The 17,006-nt window shown below is 43.6% G+C and overlaps 1 protein-coding gene across 1 annotated transcript in view; it reads left to right on the top strand.

Annotated features, from left to right (window-relative positions):
- The window catches only part of LOC126252530 (uncharacterized), a 78,960-nt gene extending 62,543 nt beyond the window's left edge, over window positions 1–16,417 (top strand). The window contains exons 4-5 of the mRNA XM_049953425.1: window positions 5,403–5,548; window positions 16,288–16,417. Coding sequence (XP_049809382.1) covers window positions 5,403–5,548; window positions 16,288–16,417 — 276 coding nt within the window. The remainder of the gene's footprint in view (window positions 1–5,402; window positions 5,549–16,287) is intronic.
- The last annotated feature ends 589 nt before the right edge of the window (window positions 16,418–17,006 follow it).

The raw sequence follows: 17,006 nt of genomic DNA, 5'->3' as shown, positions 1-17,006 counted from the left end.
ACGTTGTAGGGAAGACTAAACAAATGGTGCGTTTTATTGGCAGGACACTTAGAAAATGTAACAGATCTACTAAGGGACTGCCTACACTACGCTTGTCGTCCACTTTTAGAATACTGCTGCGCGGTGTGGCATCCTTACCAGGTATGACCAACGGAGTACATCGAAAAAGTTCAAAGAAGGGCAGCAAGTTATGTATATCGCGAAATATGGGAGAAACCAAATAAGGGAAATCAGATCTCGTATGGAAAGATAGAGGTTCTAATATGTAAACCACAGAGGTCGATAGCGACCCTGTCTAAAACCATAATAACTATTAGCACATCTTACACCATTGGCACAAACACATATTCTATATATGTGTCCCTGAACTGTCTTAACAACTGTTCTAAATTAGGTTTGTAGTACCACAACTCTTCTATTACAATAACTGCAGCCGACGCATTTATTTTGTTTCCATAAAAAATCCTTGCGAGGATATCAATCCGTGCCTCCGTGTCAGGTACCTGGAATGCAAGCCGGAGTGAATCAGGATAGTGTCTGATGTGCTCCCAGTTTTCGTAAAATAATAATAACGCCGACATACGCTGGAATAATATGCCTTTATTTAGAACGATACATTCCCTCCCCTTTTACAAAACGTTAGCGTAACAATATTTTTAGCCATAAATGATACATATTTAACTTCCGCCTGAACATTATCGTCTGCTTTAGGTTCACTACCACTAACAAATACTCCAATATAAATGAATTAGTCTAAAATACAATATTACCTGCACCACATTGTTTCTCAGTACTAGTCCAATCTGTTACTTTATCCAAAGGCATTGATTTCTCTGGTCTACTATAGGTAACAAAACGATACGAATTTTTACCAGTATACATCTTCCAAGGAACACCACTAAAATCGAACCTTGACAGCTAAAACGCCCTAGTTTATTATTGACACACTATTTAACTTTTTCCATATTGCCTTGTTCCTCAAAAAACTTTCTGTTAACACTGTTATCCAACGTTAGTCTCTCAACCCTACCATTTATACGATATACAAGGTGAGTCACCTAACGTTACCGCTGGATATATTTCGTAAACCACATCAAATACTGATGAACCGATTCCACAGACCGAACGTGAGGAGAGGGGCTAATGTAATTGTTTAATACAGACCATACAAAAATGCACGGAAGTATGTTTTTTAACACAAACCTACGTTTTTTTAATGGAACCACGTTAGTTTTGTTAGCACATCTGAATATATAAACAAATACGTAATCAATGCCGTTTGTTGCATTGTAAAATGTTAATTACATCCGGAGATATTGTAACCTAAAGTTGACGCTTGAAACCTCCGACGTTCAGTTGCGTGTTGTAACAAACACGGGCCACGTCGGCGAGCAGCATCTGCAGGGACATGTTTACGATGACGACCGTGTTTACGAGTGTGGCTGTAGTGCACTGTTGTGGTTTGGTCTAGCTGTCGCAGTGTCCGCATGTAGCGCTTGCTGCTATTGTTATTCTGCATTCGTCTCCGCACGCAGACCAACTGTAATACACCGTGTTACCAGACGTCTGTGATAGTGTAATGTTGTAGGAACTGTGACCATGGTGTATTCGAACTCTGAAAAGGCGGAGATGATACTCATCTATGGCGAGTGTCGACGAAATGCAGCTGAAGCCTGCAGGCTGTATGCAGAACGGTACCCGGACAGAGAGCATCCAACGTGCCGCACATTGCAAAACATCTACCGCCAACTGTATGCAACAGATATAATAGTAGCACGCAAACGGGTCCGTAACAGGCCCGTCACAGGAGAAGTGGGTGCAGTTGGTGTGTTAGCTGCTGTTGCCATGAACCCGCACATGAATACACGGGACATTGCGAGAGCCGGTGGACTGAGTCAAAGTAGTGTCATGCGCATACTGCATCGTCACCGCTTTCACCCGTTTCATGCGTCGCTACATCAGCAAAAATCATGGTGATGACTTTAATCATCGAGTGCAATTCTGTCAATGGGCATTAACAGAGAATGCGTTGCAGTTCTACCTGTTTACCGATGAAGCGGGTTTCACAAACCACGGGGCAGTGAATCTACGGAACATTCATTACTGGTCCGTGGACAGTCCTCGCTGGCTCAGACAGGTAGAGCGACAGCGACCGTGGACTGTAAATGTATGGTGCGGAATCATTGGCGACCACCTCATTGGTCCTCACTTCATTGCAGGGGCCCAAACAGCTGCAACATACATTGCGTTTCTGCAGAATGATCTGCCAACATTGCTGGAAAATGTCCCACTGGAAACGCGTCGACGTATGTGGTATCAGCAAGATGGTGCACCTGCACATTCCGCAATTAACACTAGGCTGACCCTTGACAGGATGTTCGACGGGCGGTTCATAGGACGTGGAGGACGCATAAATTGGCCAGTCCGTTCTCCTGATCTTACACCTCTGGACTTCTTTCTGTGGGGTACGTTAAAGGAGAATGTGTACCGTGATGTGCCTACAACTCGAGGATATGAAACAACGTATTGTGGCAGCCTGCGGCGACATTACACCAGATGTACTGCGGCGTGTACGACATTCATTACGCCAGAGATTGCAATTGCGTGCAGCAAATGATGGCCACCACATTGAACATTTATTGGCCTGACATGTCGGGACACACTCTATTCCACTCCGTAATTGAAAACGGAAACCACGTGTGTACGTGTACCTCACCCCTCATGGTAATGTATATGTGCGTCAGTGAAAAAGACCAATAAAAAGGTGTTAGCATGTGGACGTAATGTGCTGTTCCAGTCTCTTCTGTACCTAAGGTCCATCACCGTTCCCTTTGGATCCCTACGTAAATCGGTGCTCTCCGATACACACGATCGAACAGCGGAGGAGTGGTACTCAAGCGTCAACTTTAGGTTACAATATCTCCGGATATAATTAACAAATTAGAATGCAACAAACGGCACTGATTACGTATTTGTTTATATGTTCAGATGTGCTAACAAAACTAACGGGGTTCCATTTAAACAAAGGTAGGTTTGTGTTAAAAAACATACTTCCGTGCATTTTTTTATGGTTTGTATTAACCAATTACACTAGCCCCTCTCCTCAGGTTCGGTCTGTGGAATCGATTCGTCAGTATTTGATGTGGTTTACGAAATATATCCAGCGGTAATGTTAGGTGACTCACCCTGTATATGTCTTCCCCTTGTTAAAATTACGTTTTGATACTTGCTACTGAAAAATACCATTTCATCCTTAATATTATAATGCCTAAATGAAGGCAATTGCACGGCATATGAATCAAACTTGCCCTCAACATTAGCTGTTCTACCAGAGGATTGGAATGATAGAGAGTTGTGAAAGTGGTTCGATGAACCTTCTGCCAGGCACTTAAATGAGATTTGCAGAGTATCCATGTAGATGTAGATGTAGACAAGCATCCGGCTCTTATTCTGAAGATTCTGGACGTTGAATTTGTGATCTTTGTTGAATAGCATTTCCTCTGACAGGAATATTTCGTAGGTTTTTGAATTTTTTACTCTGCCTTGTTGACGAGTCTCGGTAGTGTACACAAAATCTAATTTGTGTTAGTAGTAACTATTACATGATGAGAAACAAGGTACTTTATATAAAGGTGCACTGTACTCGAAGTAAAACGTAGAAAAAGAAATGAAGGACACTATTGTTTTCTCTTTTTAATAATAACGTGCAGTAATTTTTTATTTGGTGCCACAGCTATAAATTTATTAAAAGACAATTCCATTTTCCACCCTGGCTGTGTTATGATCACAATCATTAATTTCATTATTATCAGTTGATCCCGGCGATGCACCATTTTCAACTCATTACGCATATCCTAGTAATTTTACGCTATCACGAACATGAGTAAGCACTTGAAAATGGCAAAAATCAGTTGACCGTGCGAAATAAATGACTGCGATCATAATAAAACCAAGGTAGAAAATGAAATTGTCTTTTAATCAGACGCAGGTTCACCCCACTATAAATGCACTCTTTCCGCATTGTTCGGTATATTCAGAAGAAAAGCCAGTTGAAGTGTTATTATAATTGATGAAGTTTCCTTGAGTACACGCTCATTAAGTCTTAAGGGTGCAATTTTGCCATACTGTTCCCTATTCAAGAATAGGTCGAACCAGCGTTTTTAAGCCACTTCTTTCGTAAATTAATTACAAGTGGTAGTTACAAAGCTCTAATTATCACCTCGAGAAAAATCAAGCTACGACCATGAAACTTGATGCTAGTCTCTCCCTGCATATTTGCTCTTCAGTCCGAGACGTTCTTCCCAACGGTGGATGACTTGGTGGGGACACCTTGGTTGTCAAAACTGTATTTTTGCTGTTCAGTTAACGTTCCACCTCGAAAATTACTTCAATGTCACTCTGAAAATGCCTGTCACAGTCTGGTTTCTTCATCCGAGGGAAGATCTCACTGGGCGGTTCTAGGCGCTCAGTCCGGAACCGCGCGACTGCTACGGTCGCAGGTTCGAATCCTGCCTCGGGCATGGATGTGTGTGATGTCCTTAGGTTAGTTAGGTTTAAGTAGTTCTAAGTTCTAGGGGACTGATGACCATAGATGTTAAGTCCCATAGTGCTCAGAGCCATGTGAACCATTTGAACCTTGTCGTGGAACAAAAACGCTACCTTGCACAGCTTTCCGCAATGTTTGGTCTTGATTATTTCATGAAACCTTATCAGAAGATTTCGGCAGTATGCTTCTGTGACAGATTGTCCCTCAAGAGTGTAATGTGTTACCACCACACCATGGCAGTCCCCCCACCCCAACAGATAAAAACGACAGAAGCACTTTGACCAATCATGTTTGGGACTTCGCCATTTTAGGCGGAGGTGAACCACTTGTTTCCACTGTTTTCTACGCTCCTTTGTCTCAGGGTCGTAATGATACACCCCGCACTCGTCTTTGGTGATAAGGCTGCTGAAAAAAATCTTCTGGACTGGCAATATTTCAGATGCTGCCCCAGTTCGACGGTCTCTTCCAACGGGTGTGACCATTCACGGGACCCAGTGGGCAGTGACTTTTGTGATGTATAAAACGTCGTGCAAGACCTTGATAACTGATCCACGACTGCTTTTCACTTTTTCCACCATCGCCTCGATTGTTATACGTGGAGCACCAGGGCGCAGTAGACGGTGACCCGATGCTTCAGCCACATTGTTCTCCTGTGTCCCAGGTGGGCCCGGTTCTAGGCGCTACAGTCTGGAACCGCGCGACCGCTACGGTCGCAGGTTCGAATCCTGCCTCGGGCATGGGTGTGTGTGATGTCCTTAGGTTAGTTAGGTTTAAGTAGTTCTAAGTTCTAGGGGACTCATGACCAAAGAAGTTAAGTCCCATAGTGCTCAGAGCCATTTGAACCATTTTGAACCAGGTGGGTCCCCAGGAGAGGGCGGAGCGCTCCCTACTGGCCAGCTACCTGAGCTGCTCAGGGCAGCGCGAGTCCTCATGTCTGCAGCGACTCGTCTGCGAGATGCAGCGCCCCGATGCTCCAGAACTCGACCGCCGAGTCATGGATGTGTAAGTACTCAGCTTTCATACATACTACACCCAATATCCTTTTGGCTCACCAGGTATCTATAACTCGGTAGAAATATTTTCTTTGGCGTTTCAGCTGTTATCTGCCATTTCATTCTTGGTATGTGTAGAAGGACTTAATCCAAACAAATAAAAATCGTCATGCGTTAATAACTTCCCTTCTGATGATCAGCTTCATCGCCTAGTAAACCTCCTGTATTAAAAACACAACAAAAGCCTGCGGCGGGGCGATTCGCCACTATGTTCGCTAGCACTGAGTGAAGCAAGCTGCAAAATTAACGTCCGCCTACCTCAGTATAGCGTTCGTTCACCAAACGCTGCTCTACATTCGTAGGTACTATGCAGGCGATGTTAAAATCAGCGTTGAAGAAAACCATCGTCCATACTTACGATTGCATAGTCCGCGTAACTCAGATAACAAAATAAACCTGCAAATCTCTAGTATTAACGGGCATAAGGGGATCCTTCCTTCCTTCATTGAAAATGTCCGCTTATCGATACTCTACATCTACATGCATACTCCGCAAGCCACCTGACGGTGTGTGGCGGACGGCACCTTGAGTACCTCTACCGGTTCTCCCTTCTATTCCAGTCTCGTATTGTTCGTGGAAAGAAGGATTGTCGGTATGCTTCTGTGCGGGCTCTAATCTCTCTGATTTTATCCTCATGGTCTCTTCGCGAGATATACGTAGGAGGGAGCAATATACTGCTTGACTCTTCGGAGAAGGTATGTTCTCGAAACTTCAACAGAAGTCCGTACCGAGCTACTGAGCGTCTCTCCTGCAGAGTCTTCCACTGCAGTTTATCTATCATCTCCGTAACGCTTTCGCGATTGCTAAATGATGCTGTAACGAAGCGCGCTGCTCTCCGCTGGATCTTCTCTATCTCTTCTATCAACCCTATCTGGTACGGATCCCACACTGCTGAGCAGTATTCAAGCAGTGGGCGAACAAGCGTACTGTAACCTACTTCCTTTGTTTTCGGATTGCATTTCCTTAGGATTCTTCCAATGAATCTCAGTCTGGCAACAGCTTTACCGACGATTAACTTTATATGATCATTCCGTTTTAAATCACTCTTAATGCGTACTCCTAGATAATTTATGGAATTAACTGCTTCCAGTTGCTGACCTGCTATTTTGTAGCTAAATGATAAGGGACCTATCTTTCTACGTATTCGCAGCACATTACACTTGTCTACATTGAGATTCAATTGCCATTCCCTGCACCATGCGACAATTCGCTGCAGATCCTCCTGCATTTCAGTACAATTTTCCATTGTTACAACCTCTCGATATACCACAGCATCATCCGCAAAAAGCCTCAGTGAACTTCCGATGTTATCCACAAGGTCATTTCTGTATATTGTGAATAGCAACGGTCCTACGACACTCCCCTGTGGCACACCTGAAATCACTCTTACTTCGGAAGACATCTCTCCATTGAGAATGACATGCTGCGTTCTGTTATCTAGGAACTCTTCAATCCAATCGCACAATTGGTCTGATAGTCCATATGCTCTTACTTTGTTCATTAAACGACTGTGGGGAACTGTATCGAACGCCTTGCGGAAGTCAAAAAAAAAACGGCATCTACCTGGGAACCCGTGTCTATGGCCCTCTGAGTCTCGTGGACGAATAGCGCGAGCTGGGTTTCACACGACCGTCTTTTTCGAAACCCATGCTGATTCCTATAGAGTAGATTTCTGGTCTAATGTTTATTATTGTCTTTTAGCTATTGTGTCAACAAGCCCACATTTACGTCAATAGCACAACCACTACTAGTTCATGCAGCTTATGTGACACACAAGACAGCCAGAAATGTGCTAAGTCCAACCCGAAATATTACGAGATTAATACAGTCAATACTCTGCTACGAAATGAGTTTCACTCTCTGTCCTTTTCAGTGGATTCTTCAAATGAAGATGCTCGCCAAAAATGTCCTGTAAATGCACACTGAACACGCCATGCAGAATTCTTTACGAAGGCCGATAGTTTCACACACAGTTTTCTCTACAACAAACATTCCACAATCTCCCAAACTTCACAGAACTGTCCGTAACTGCATCTGCTTGCACGGCGAAACAGACCGAACGTGATATGTCTTTTCTTCATTTTACAAACAATTTTTTCGGACATGTTTACCATGACCTTCTCTTCTGGCAGCTAGTCCACGACTGACTGAATGCCGTTGCTTTCAGGGCATATAACTCATCCCAATGCGTGGGAAAGACTTTACTCTCTTTGGTTGATCAAAACGAACAGCCAATCAGATTAATCTTTCGTGGTCATATTCGCGCTCAAATCTGCTTTACTCCAATCAACATTCGCAGATGCATCTACGTCATTTCATGCTGCAGGTATTAACCAAATGTTCCACCCTACCAAACCAAACGAAAACTAAGAGAATACTATACTTGAAATATACTTTATAACTGATTATCATCTTACTATCTGTCTGGCTGCCTTATTACAAAAGCAAACGCCGATAGACACACGTCATCCGCCAGTTAGGAGGATTCACAGTTTTTTCATGACATCCTGGTGGCGTAACACTTGCTAGTTACGTAAGGTGTAATACAACACAGAATTGAAATTTGACTTATGTCCCACATACACACTTTTTCACGCTCATTTACTCTCACCCTAACACAAAATATAAATATTACCTTTTAAACTGTTATCGAAAGTTTAGAATTGAAAATCATTATAAAATAAATCGGCACACTAAGAGTGCTATTACTGTTTTCAAATAACAAAAGAAATATAAACTGCTATTGTTACTATCTGAATTTATTTTGTAAGTGTCGGTTAAGTGCTTTTTAATAGTTTTTTTATATCTCTGAAACTATTATAGGTAGCGGTATCAAATTTCGACACAAAGCTCGTCTGAATAACAAAAGGTCATGTACCTAATTTGGAATAAAACAGCTAATATTTAACGTAGTTATTTAGTTTCTTAGGTGAGGTAAATAAGTGGTTTTAGTACGCGCCACAGTGAGCATTCCCACGGTCCACTTTAGCGACAGGTGGGGCTATGAGGCATACGGCAGGCCACATGCCGGCCGCCACCAAATGCTACTATACTGCAGGCTCCCAAAACAGCTTGCCATAACGTAACACACTGCAAAAATCTGCAGTCGCATAATAGCTGCAACGCTACAAGACGTCTCTCCCTCTTCCTGCCCCTAGACATCGAAAAAGCCTATGATTCTCTGGCATTCCAGTCTCCTCTTAAAACTCCACTGCTATCGACTTCCTATCAACCACGGCCGCCTAACTCCATACTTTCTGTTTCATAATGAATAATCCCAAAAACGTTGAAATAGTTTAATTAGTAATGTTTCTTTACTACAAGCTTGTATTTTTTGTATGCCTTCTGCAACACTACTAAGTGCTAGTAATTAAAACGATTGCATGAACATTTGCTTATTGCAAAACACACGCAAATGTACATACGGTTCAGATCAAACGCATATGAATCTGCCCAAGCTGAGAACTCAGTTCCACAAATTGTCTCCTTCAGAAGTAAACAACTGTCCAGAGACAATGTCAGTTACCCTGTCGCTGACCAGGTTGTGGTCATCACTATCTTCGTGGGCAGTTTAGCTGAGGGTGGCAGATTCCGGATTGGTGGCAACTCTCTTCCGACTATTGATAACATAAGTTCCGACCTGCATAGCCGATGTCCTGTGACCAAGAACTGGTGAACATGGCTGCCAATGATAAACTGTTGGTTGTCGAGGACTCCTCAGCTCTTGGCTCCACCAATGATGAAGTCCTCCAAGGAACTGGTTCTGACTCGCTGGTTCACAAGTAAAAAAGCAGTTTGGGTTACTACACTAAACCTTCCTGACTGGCTGTCGCTGCAAGCGATAACATGTGCCTAGCTCATTGTCTCCACAAACGGGGTAATGTCATCGTTGTGCATGACTGGTGGTCGTGACGAAGTATAGCGAAACAGTGCATTCCCTGCTAGCCGCATCTGGGGGCAACTGCTGTGACCCTCACCGTCCTTGGTCTTGCCTAAATGTAGGCATGCTGTCACTTCGACTACCCAGGAGGGTTAGTGATGTGGGATACAACATCCCTCCCCTTCAAGAGAGGGAGGAGAAGCCTCTTCTTCTTTGGCAGGTACTGTGATGTGATGGGCAAAGTTCACCTCCATCCCACCACTGTGTTGACTTTCCTGGAACCTGCGTCCAAGGGCTCAGATGGTGACAGAGTGTTATGACTGGGAGGCTGCTCCAGTGCTGAAGCTTCCCCTTCCCCTTCTGAGACAGACACATTGCTGGCACGTGGGACTGAAATGTGGTTAGATCTCGGAAAGAAGAGATGTATTGGCACATGTCCAGAGCTGGTGGACATGTTTCCACAGTGTGTCTCCATCTGCCATCAGTACAAAGTACATGGGTTACTTGGATGGCAAACCACCAACCCCAGATACCATTCTTCTTTTCTCCACTGTACCTCTGAATATGAGACCTTGGCATTGGCCTGAAGACCGTTTTCTGTTGTCAGATCCTCTGATGATAGTATTCCCCCTCTGGCAGGGTGCCACGAGGGACAGGACGGACTTCATCTACCGATGATGCAACATACGCTCTGAAGATGCGTCCTTGTGGAGCGAGTTTCTGTAAAAAGAAAGTAAATTTGTAAAAAGTCCTCCAAAGCATAATCAGCCATGAATTTCTTCATCTTCTCCTTGAATGTCCAAATGAAGCATTCAACCACGCCACCTGGCCCTGTTGAAATGATACTGTGGAGATGCTGTATACTAAGGGCGAAGCAGAAAGACTCGAATTATTGACTAATGAATTGTGTGGCGAAAATCTCTTCCAGAGCACGGACCGTTTGAAGTGTACCCGTACTGTTCATCCTTACATCATAGCAGTAATTGGTATAGGTATCCACAGACCACAAGAACGAGCCAGTTTGTCCCCATGTAGAGCGCGGTGTAACGGAGCTGAAGCTGACTCCAGGGCTCCGTTGCCTCAAGCCAAGGCAAAGTACGCGATCCACATTCTCATCAATGAAGCAGATGTATTTGCCCGTATCTTGTACCATGAAGCTCAGTTGCGGGGAAAAGTCCAGTCCCATGAAATTAGCTACAGCATATTGTTGTAAGCTGTTGTAACTGCGACCGGAACGGTCGCGGTATGGCCGAGAAAACGCGGCGGGACCAAACGGAGAGCGGCCCGCGAACAAACAAACAAACGGAAAGGACGGACACGAAACAACGACGGACGATGGAAAGAAACCTTACGACGACAACATGCAAGAAGCAACAAAGTGACACAGACAACCAAATGAATCCAAGACGTCCACTAGTAATGAAAACAAAGAACGGTAAACACGCTGTCTCTTATCGAGGCGATATGTTAAGACTCATGCAACGATTAGACTCGCAGGATGAGAGAGATGCAGGCGCTTGAATACTCTATCCGGGGCGCCGTTATTGGCCGCTGGAACCACGTGTTCCACTGTGGCGCCCTCACACCAAATGCGGGCCAGCAGGCGCGCGTCGCCACAGCTTACGGCGCGATGGTACAGAGACCTCTAGGGGTCTTCGACGTCCATGACGTCTGGCGGGGATTCAAATTCCGCAGCGCAGTCCCACACATATGATTTCTCTACTAGAAGTGGATCCTGCACTTTTTTGTTTTTATACAAGACATTCACCATAGAAAGACCTTTGACTTTAATTGTCTGATCACTATAATTCTTTGGCATGCCGTGAAAATTGGATAACAGCGGATCACTAATAGAAGCAAATTTCTGACTGCTATGATAGTTTTCACGAAACCGGTGTCAAGTTGGAACTGAATGTTGCGCCCATTTAGTCAACGCCTACTAACATTGCTTTATTGATATAAAAAACGAATATGAAAACACTGTTTTCAAAATAGTGAACATCAGGTTCAAACTCACTGCCAGTACAAGCAGAGCACTTGACAGTTCGTCTTTGTTTCTGTAAACAATGCCTTTGACATTATTTCTGACAATATAAGTACTTAACGGTTTTGTAAAAACGCAACTGTCTATCATGAGCCAGGACGCTCTGAACACAAAATTTAACTTTAGTAGGCTGATGTCCTAAGGATTTTGATTGGCCTCCAGTTTGAGGAGCGGAGCTGTTCTAAGACCAGTGGCAGGTTTTGCCGTCCTGTTGACCGTTGTTACCGAGAGGTGTGCCGCCTTGAACGTCCTCTGTGTTATAGAAATCGCTCGTTTGCTTAGTCTGTTCAAAGGTTTGAGTAACAGATGAACACTCTGCAAACGTGGGATTACTTAAGCGAATAAAATCACTGCGCACTCCTATGTCTGAAGCATGAAAATGAGCATACAGAGTGATTCTATGATTATGTTACAAATTTTCAAGGATTATGGAGAAGTGTAAATGTCTCAATTTGAGGTAAGGGATCCTGGTCCGGGAACGACCGAGCCGAAATATACAAGTGAAAATCGTTCTGATACCTCTGGTAGTAGGTGTCTCCTGCAGCAAGCTCTTTGCTTTCCGCGTTCTGAAAAGAGGTTGCGTGGGCCAAAATAAGAAAAAGTTGTCTATGCAGGATAGCGATTTTCTGGATAACCTGGTATTCTCCTAGAATTATATTTTACCTGGATATATCAAGGAAATCTCAGGGAATTCTTTGTTTTTAACCTTTCACTGGTATTTAATTATTTAGTTTTCTAAATCTTAAATGTTTAAATAACCCATTTGGTATTTCAAGGTGTGTTAATTATATGAATAGTATTCCGTATAAATTATCGATGTTTTAAAAACTGCGGTTAAACTACTGCTTATGGGTAGTTTATCTCAGGTTAGAGGAAAGGGGAAATTCTCAGAGACTTTTTTTTCAAGTTCGAGTATTCACCCTGCTATTAAACATGGGCTCTTAAATGTATACCTTAAGAGCATTTGTTCAGCAGAACAGTAGCAAAAATGAACAAGTGTTCATAGCTCTTAAGGTATCCGCTTTACAGTCCATGTTTAATGAATATTTTTTTCTTGTTTTGGTCCATGCCACCATCTCTCCTAATATGAAAAGCAAAAAGGTTGCAGTAGAAGAACTCCACTGTCAGAGGTACCAGAACGATTTTCTCTTATACATTTTGACTCGGTCGTTTCCTGACCACAGTCCCTTACCTCAAATTGACACACCCATTTCCATCATCTCCGCAAGTTTGTAACGTCCAAACGAAATAACCCTGTTTGTCCTACACAATTTATAGTGTGCCGCCACCACCAGAATCTTATTTTCAAAGTATTCAGCTTTCAGATCCTTCCCCAGAAAGTTTTGCTGCATGAAGCATTTGACAATAAAAAAGCAAGTTTGATAAAATCAACTAAAGTTCCTTATGCTGTAAAGTGTTGTCATAGACTGTCGGTGTAGCTGACTCATTGTACCTTTGCCGCGTCAAATGGGCGGACAGCTGATGGCGTCCGTAAATTTGTTGCTGTCGTTTTCGTTCCTGGAAACGTTACAACAAATTTTCTTGGGTAGCACTCACCTTTCCGATTGTAGAATTAACGGACTGGAATACGTTCAACATTGTCAACGTAAAATCAGTTTGCTGCGCCATCTGGAATGTATTGCCGATAGATCAGTTGTCAGCCAACTTGATAGAGTAATGAGATAAGGTTCCAACAACAAAAATACCCAACAAGAATGTTGGTTCCAAAAAGAAAAGTTCCAACAAGAAAACTGTCCATCAAAAAAAATTATAAATTCCCAAGTTCGGAAATATAACGAGCTCAATGCCCTGTAATACTGTCCTCAAGTCAACACCATGAGTTAGAAAAACGTGAAAATACACTGTATAGTGCACCCTCGAAATGCGAAACAGCTCACCAGTGTGACCCACTCTATTTCCTCTTCATTGGCTGCCACTGAGTGCTCTTCCCGGTTCAAAGTGCCTGGTTGACTGCGAGTGTTTCATAGGTTCGTTAATCCGTACGACTGCAGTATCGTGCTATATGTTCTGCATCACGTTGTCCCCCTGATTAGCTGAGTAGTAACGTGCTACCTCCCCTGCAGCGGGCCCGGGTTCGATTCCCGACCGGGTTGGAGATTTTCTCCGCTCGCGGACTGGGTGTTCTGTCGTCCTCATCATCATTTCATCAGCGGCACTCAAGTAGCCCAACGTGGCGTCGACTGAAATAAGACTTGCACTTGGCGGCCGAACTTCCCCGAATAATGGGCCCTCCCAGCCAACAATGCCATACGAACATTTCATTTTTGCATCACATTACACGTAAGTAGTTAAAACAAGTAAATGAACATCTGTTTACTGCACCACCCACACAAACGTGTATCCAGTTCAGATTAAACACCTCTGAGACTGTCCAGGCCGAGAACTAAGTTCCACAAACGTACAGTCACTTCCAGAAGTAAACAACTGTCCAGTCGAAATCAGTTACCACGCGCTGCCCAGGCTGTGTTGGTCACTACCCTCGCGGCCAGTTTACTTGTGGATGGCGGATTTCGGACTGGTGGCAACTCTCTTCCGCATTTTGCTAACCTGAGCGCCAGCCTATGTAGCTGATGCCCTCTGACTGAGGACTAGTCAGGACAGGCTCCTGGCTGCCGATGATAAGCTGCTGGTTGTCGAGGAATCGTCAACTCTTGGCTCTGCTGAAGATGAGCTCCTCCGATGAATTGCCGTTGAATCACTGAGTCGCGGGTCATAAAGCCTCACGCATTACTATACTGCATCCACACACTGGCTGGTGCTGCAGGCAATAACGTGCGCCCAGACTGTTGCTCTACAGGAGGGGTGATGTAATCATGATGGGCGATTGGCGTACATGACGAAATAGTGTGGTCGTCCCTAGTGGCACTTGGGGACAACCGCAGACGTCCTCGCGTCAATATAGGCATGCTGCACACTGCTATCTCGGAAGTGCAGACTACCCAGCAGGGGTAGTGATGTGGGATACAACAGTATCGTGTGGAACCCGTAATCAAGGAACTGCTTAAAAAACACTGCCACAACGGAATTCTATCCTAACATCAGACAAATAAATTAGGTTGGACTAACAGAGTGTATAGAAATAAGGGTCGCTCAAAAGGGTCACAAGCTTGTTTCACTCACGACAAAGGGGAAAGAAACGTTTCAAAATCTTTACTGGAAGACGCTTGTAACAAAACACCTGACACTGTAAACTGTATTCAGGACAAATCAACGAATTTTCTTCGCCCGCCATAGATAGTGTTTTTACGGAGGTTGAAAAGAAAATTAAGTTAATACGGAGGCTATTTTTTTTTCAAACCTCCGTTTGGTTGCGTATTGGAAACCGCAGTGAAAATAAAAGATGTTTTGTTTGCAACATTTAGCTACAACTTCCAGCTGCTTCTCTTCGTAGTCTCCGCTCCGATTTGAACATTTGTCGTAGCGTGGTACCCACATCCCTATACGTTCTTCATAGAAAGCAGTTACTTGTGCTTTCCGTCGTTTCCCTACACTGGTCTGCAGCTCGTCGTCTGTGCCAAAATGCTGTCCTCATAGCCAGCGGTCAAGCGAGCGAAGAGATAAAAATCAGAGGGAGCCAAGTCCAGACTGTACCGCGATCAAACACTTCCCATCGAAAACGCTGCAGGGAGGAGGACTGCCCCTGCAGTGTGTGGCCGAGAATTGTGATGTGGGCTGCATGCAATGAGGCGAAACCTCTCAGTAGGCACCTAACACTTGACAGAAGACGCTATTTCCTAGGCGTCTTTGCGTGCTCACTGAGCACTGAGAAGTGAAAAGTATTACTTGATGCGACGAATGGGCATACTGGAGACACTGCATGATACATATGTGCGAAGATTCAGCAGATTTTCACTGTGGTTTTAATTTCGTGCCTAATCGGACGTTGAAGAAAAATAATAAAAATAAAATAAAATATATATCCACAGCTACTTCTTCTCAGTGCAGAAACCCCCTTAACAATTACCCATCCCGCCAGCTTATAGCCCTAGTCCCCATATCCTTCCCTTTGATTAAGGCCTCCCCCGCCACCTGACCCACTAGCGCCTCTTCTAGTTCCAGCCTTCATTTACAGATCCCATTTCCCAGGCCAATGTAATGGCCCCACCCCCCACATGCAAAGTAACCCACTTATCTGTCACTATCTTATTTCCCCATCCTTCCTTCCTTCCTACCCCTACAGCATTTACTGGGACTTCGAGGGACTTGCCACATGCAGCATCATCCTCATTATTGTCTCAGCATCAGCTATGCTGTCGCCAACTGTGGTCTGTAGCAAATCACCAAAAGGAATGATATTATTCCATTTTAATCTTTTAACGCAAAAACTTCCGTTTATGTATTATTATATGGCTGAATAGTACCAATATGTATGGTACCAGCCCCTTCCAGTTTGGGGGAGGAGAGGAATGAAATGACCAATTAGGGAAAAAGAATGTGAGATGTACACACTCGTTCTTGTAATGTCCCACCTGAGAATGGAAGAGGAAGATATCGTAATATGTAGTACAATAAAAGGAATTCTATGCCGTGCACTTTACGGCGATTCGCAGGGTAAGGCGTAACTGTGGGCTTTGTTGACAGGCCACTTACACCGCAAGAAATGCACGTATTGCCCAGGAAATTCCACTATTTTCAGTGCCAGCCGTAGGGCAGTCTTAAACCAATCGATATTTACAACTGAGTCAGTACATTAAAAGCCCTTGTCTCACCAGTGACTATATAAAAAAAATTGTCTGTTTTTCAGTATAAAAGAAGAGATATTCTCAAATGAACTTGTTCCCGACGCTGTCAAGAAGAGGATCACCCGAGCTTCGGACGTTGGTTTGACATCGGGAAAATGTGAACAGTTCCCATGCAGTGAGGTGCAGCGTTAAACCAGCGCCGCAAATCATACCAGAATGCCTGCATGACACTACCAGAGAAAGCATCACAAAAGAAGTATTACTGTATAAATTCAATCCTGATGTATTTCAAATAAAATGTTCATTATTACCTGACAGTACAAAATATATTATTTTATTTCCTCTGTTTGATAACGACTTATCCCAGTAGCCAATTCTCTCTCTCTCTCTCTCTCTCTCTCTCTCTCTCTCTCTGTGTGTGTGTGTGTGTGACGTGTATATTTGTGTATAAGTTCTGCTCATTACTGTCGAGATTGTAATTTGGACTTGCCGACATTACACAGAGCACAAATTCAGGGGAAACTGGCACAACTGAAAGCATTCACTTATTTATTCCATTCTATTGCTGCTTATTACCTATAATTTACACACATGGTGTATTGATTCTTACACAAATTACGCAAGACACATTACTACTTAATTTTATCCTACACATTACTACCTCCAGTCACCATGACTATTTCTACTGTTAATAACAATTTAAAAAATTTAAAAATTGCGTTCTCATATGAATAAAAACTACATCTACTACCAAATCGAGGTCTAGTACTATCATAATAAC

This window comes from Schistocerca nitens, chromosome 4 (genome assembly GCF_023898315.1).
Source record: "Schistocerca nitens isolate TAMUIC-IGC-003100 chromosome 4, iqSchNite1.1, whole genome shotgun sequence".
NCBI lineage: Eukaryota > Metazoa > Arthropoda > Insecta > Orthoptera > Acrididae > Schistocerca > Schistocerca nitens.
Note: the sequence above shows the minus strand (reverse complement) of the source record. Positions and strands in the feature narration are given on the sequence as shown.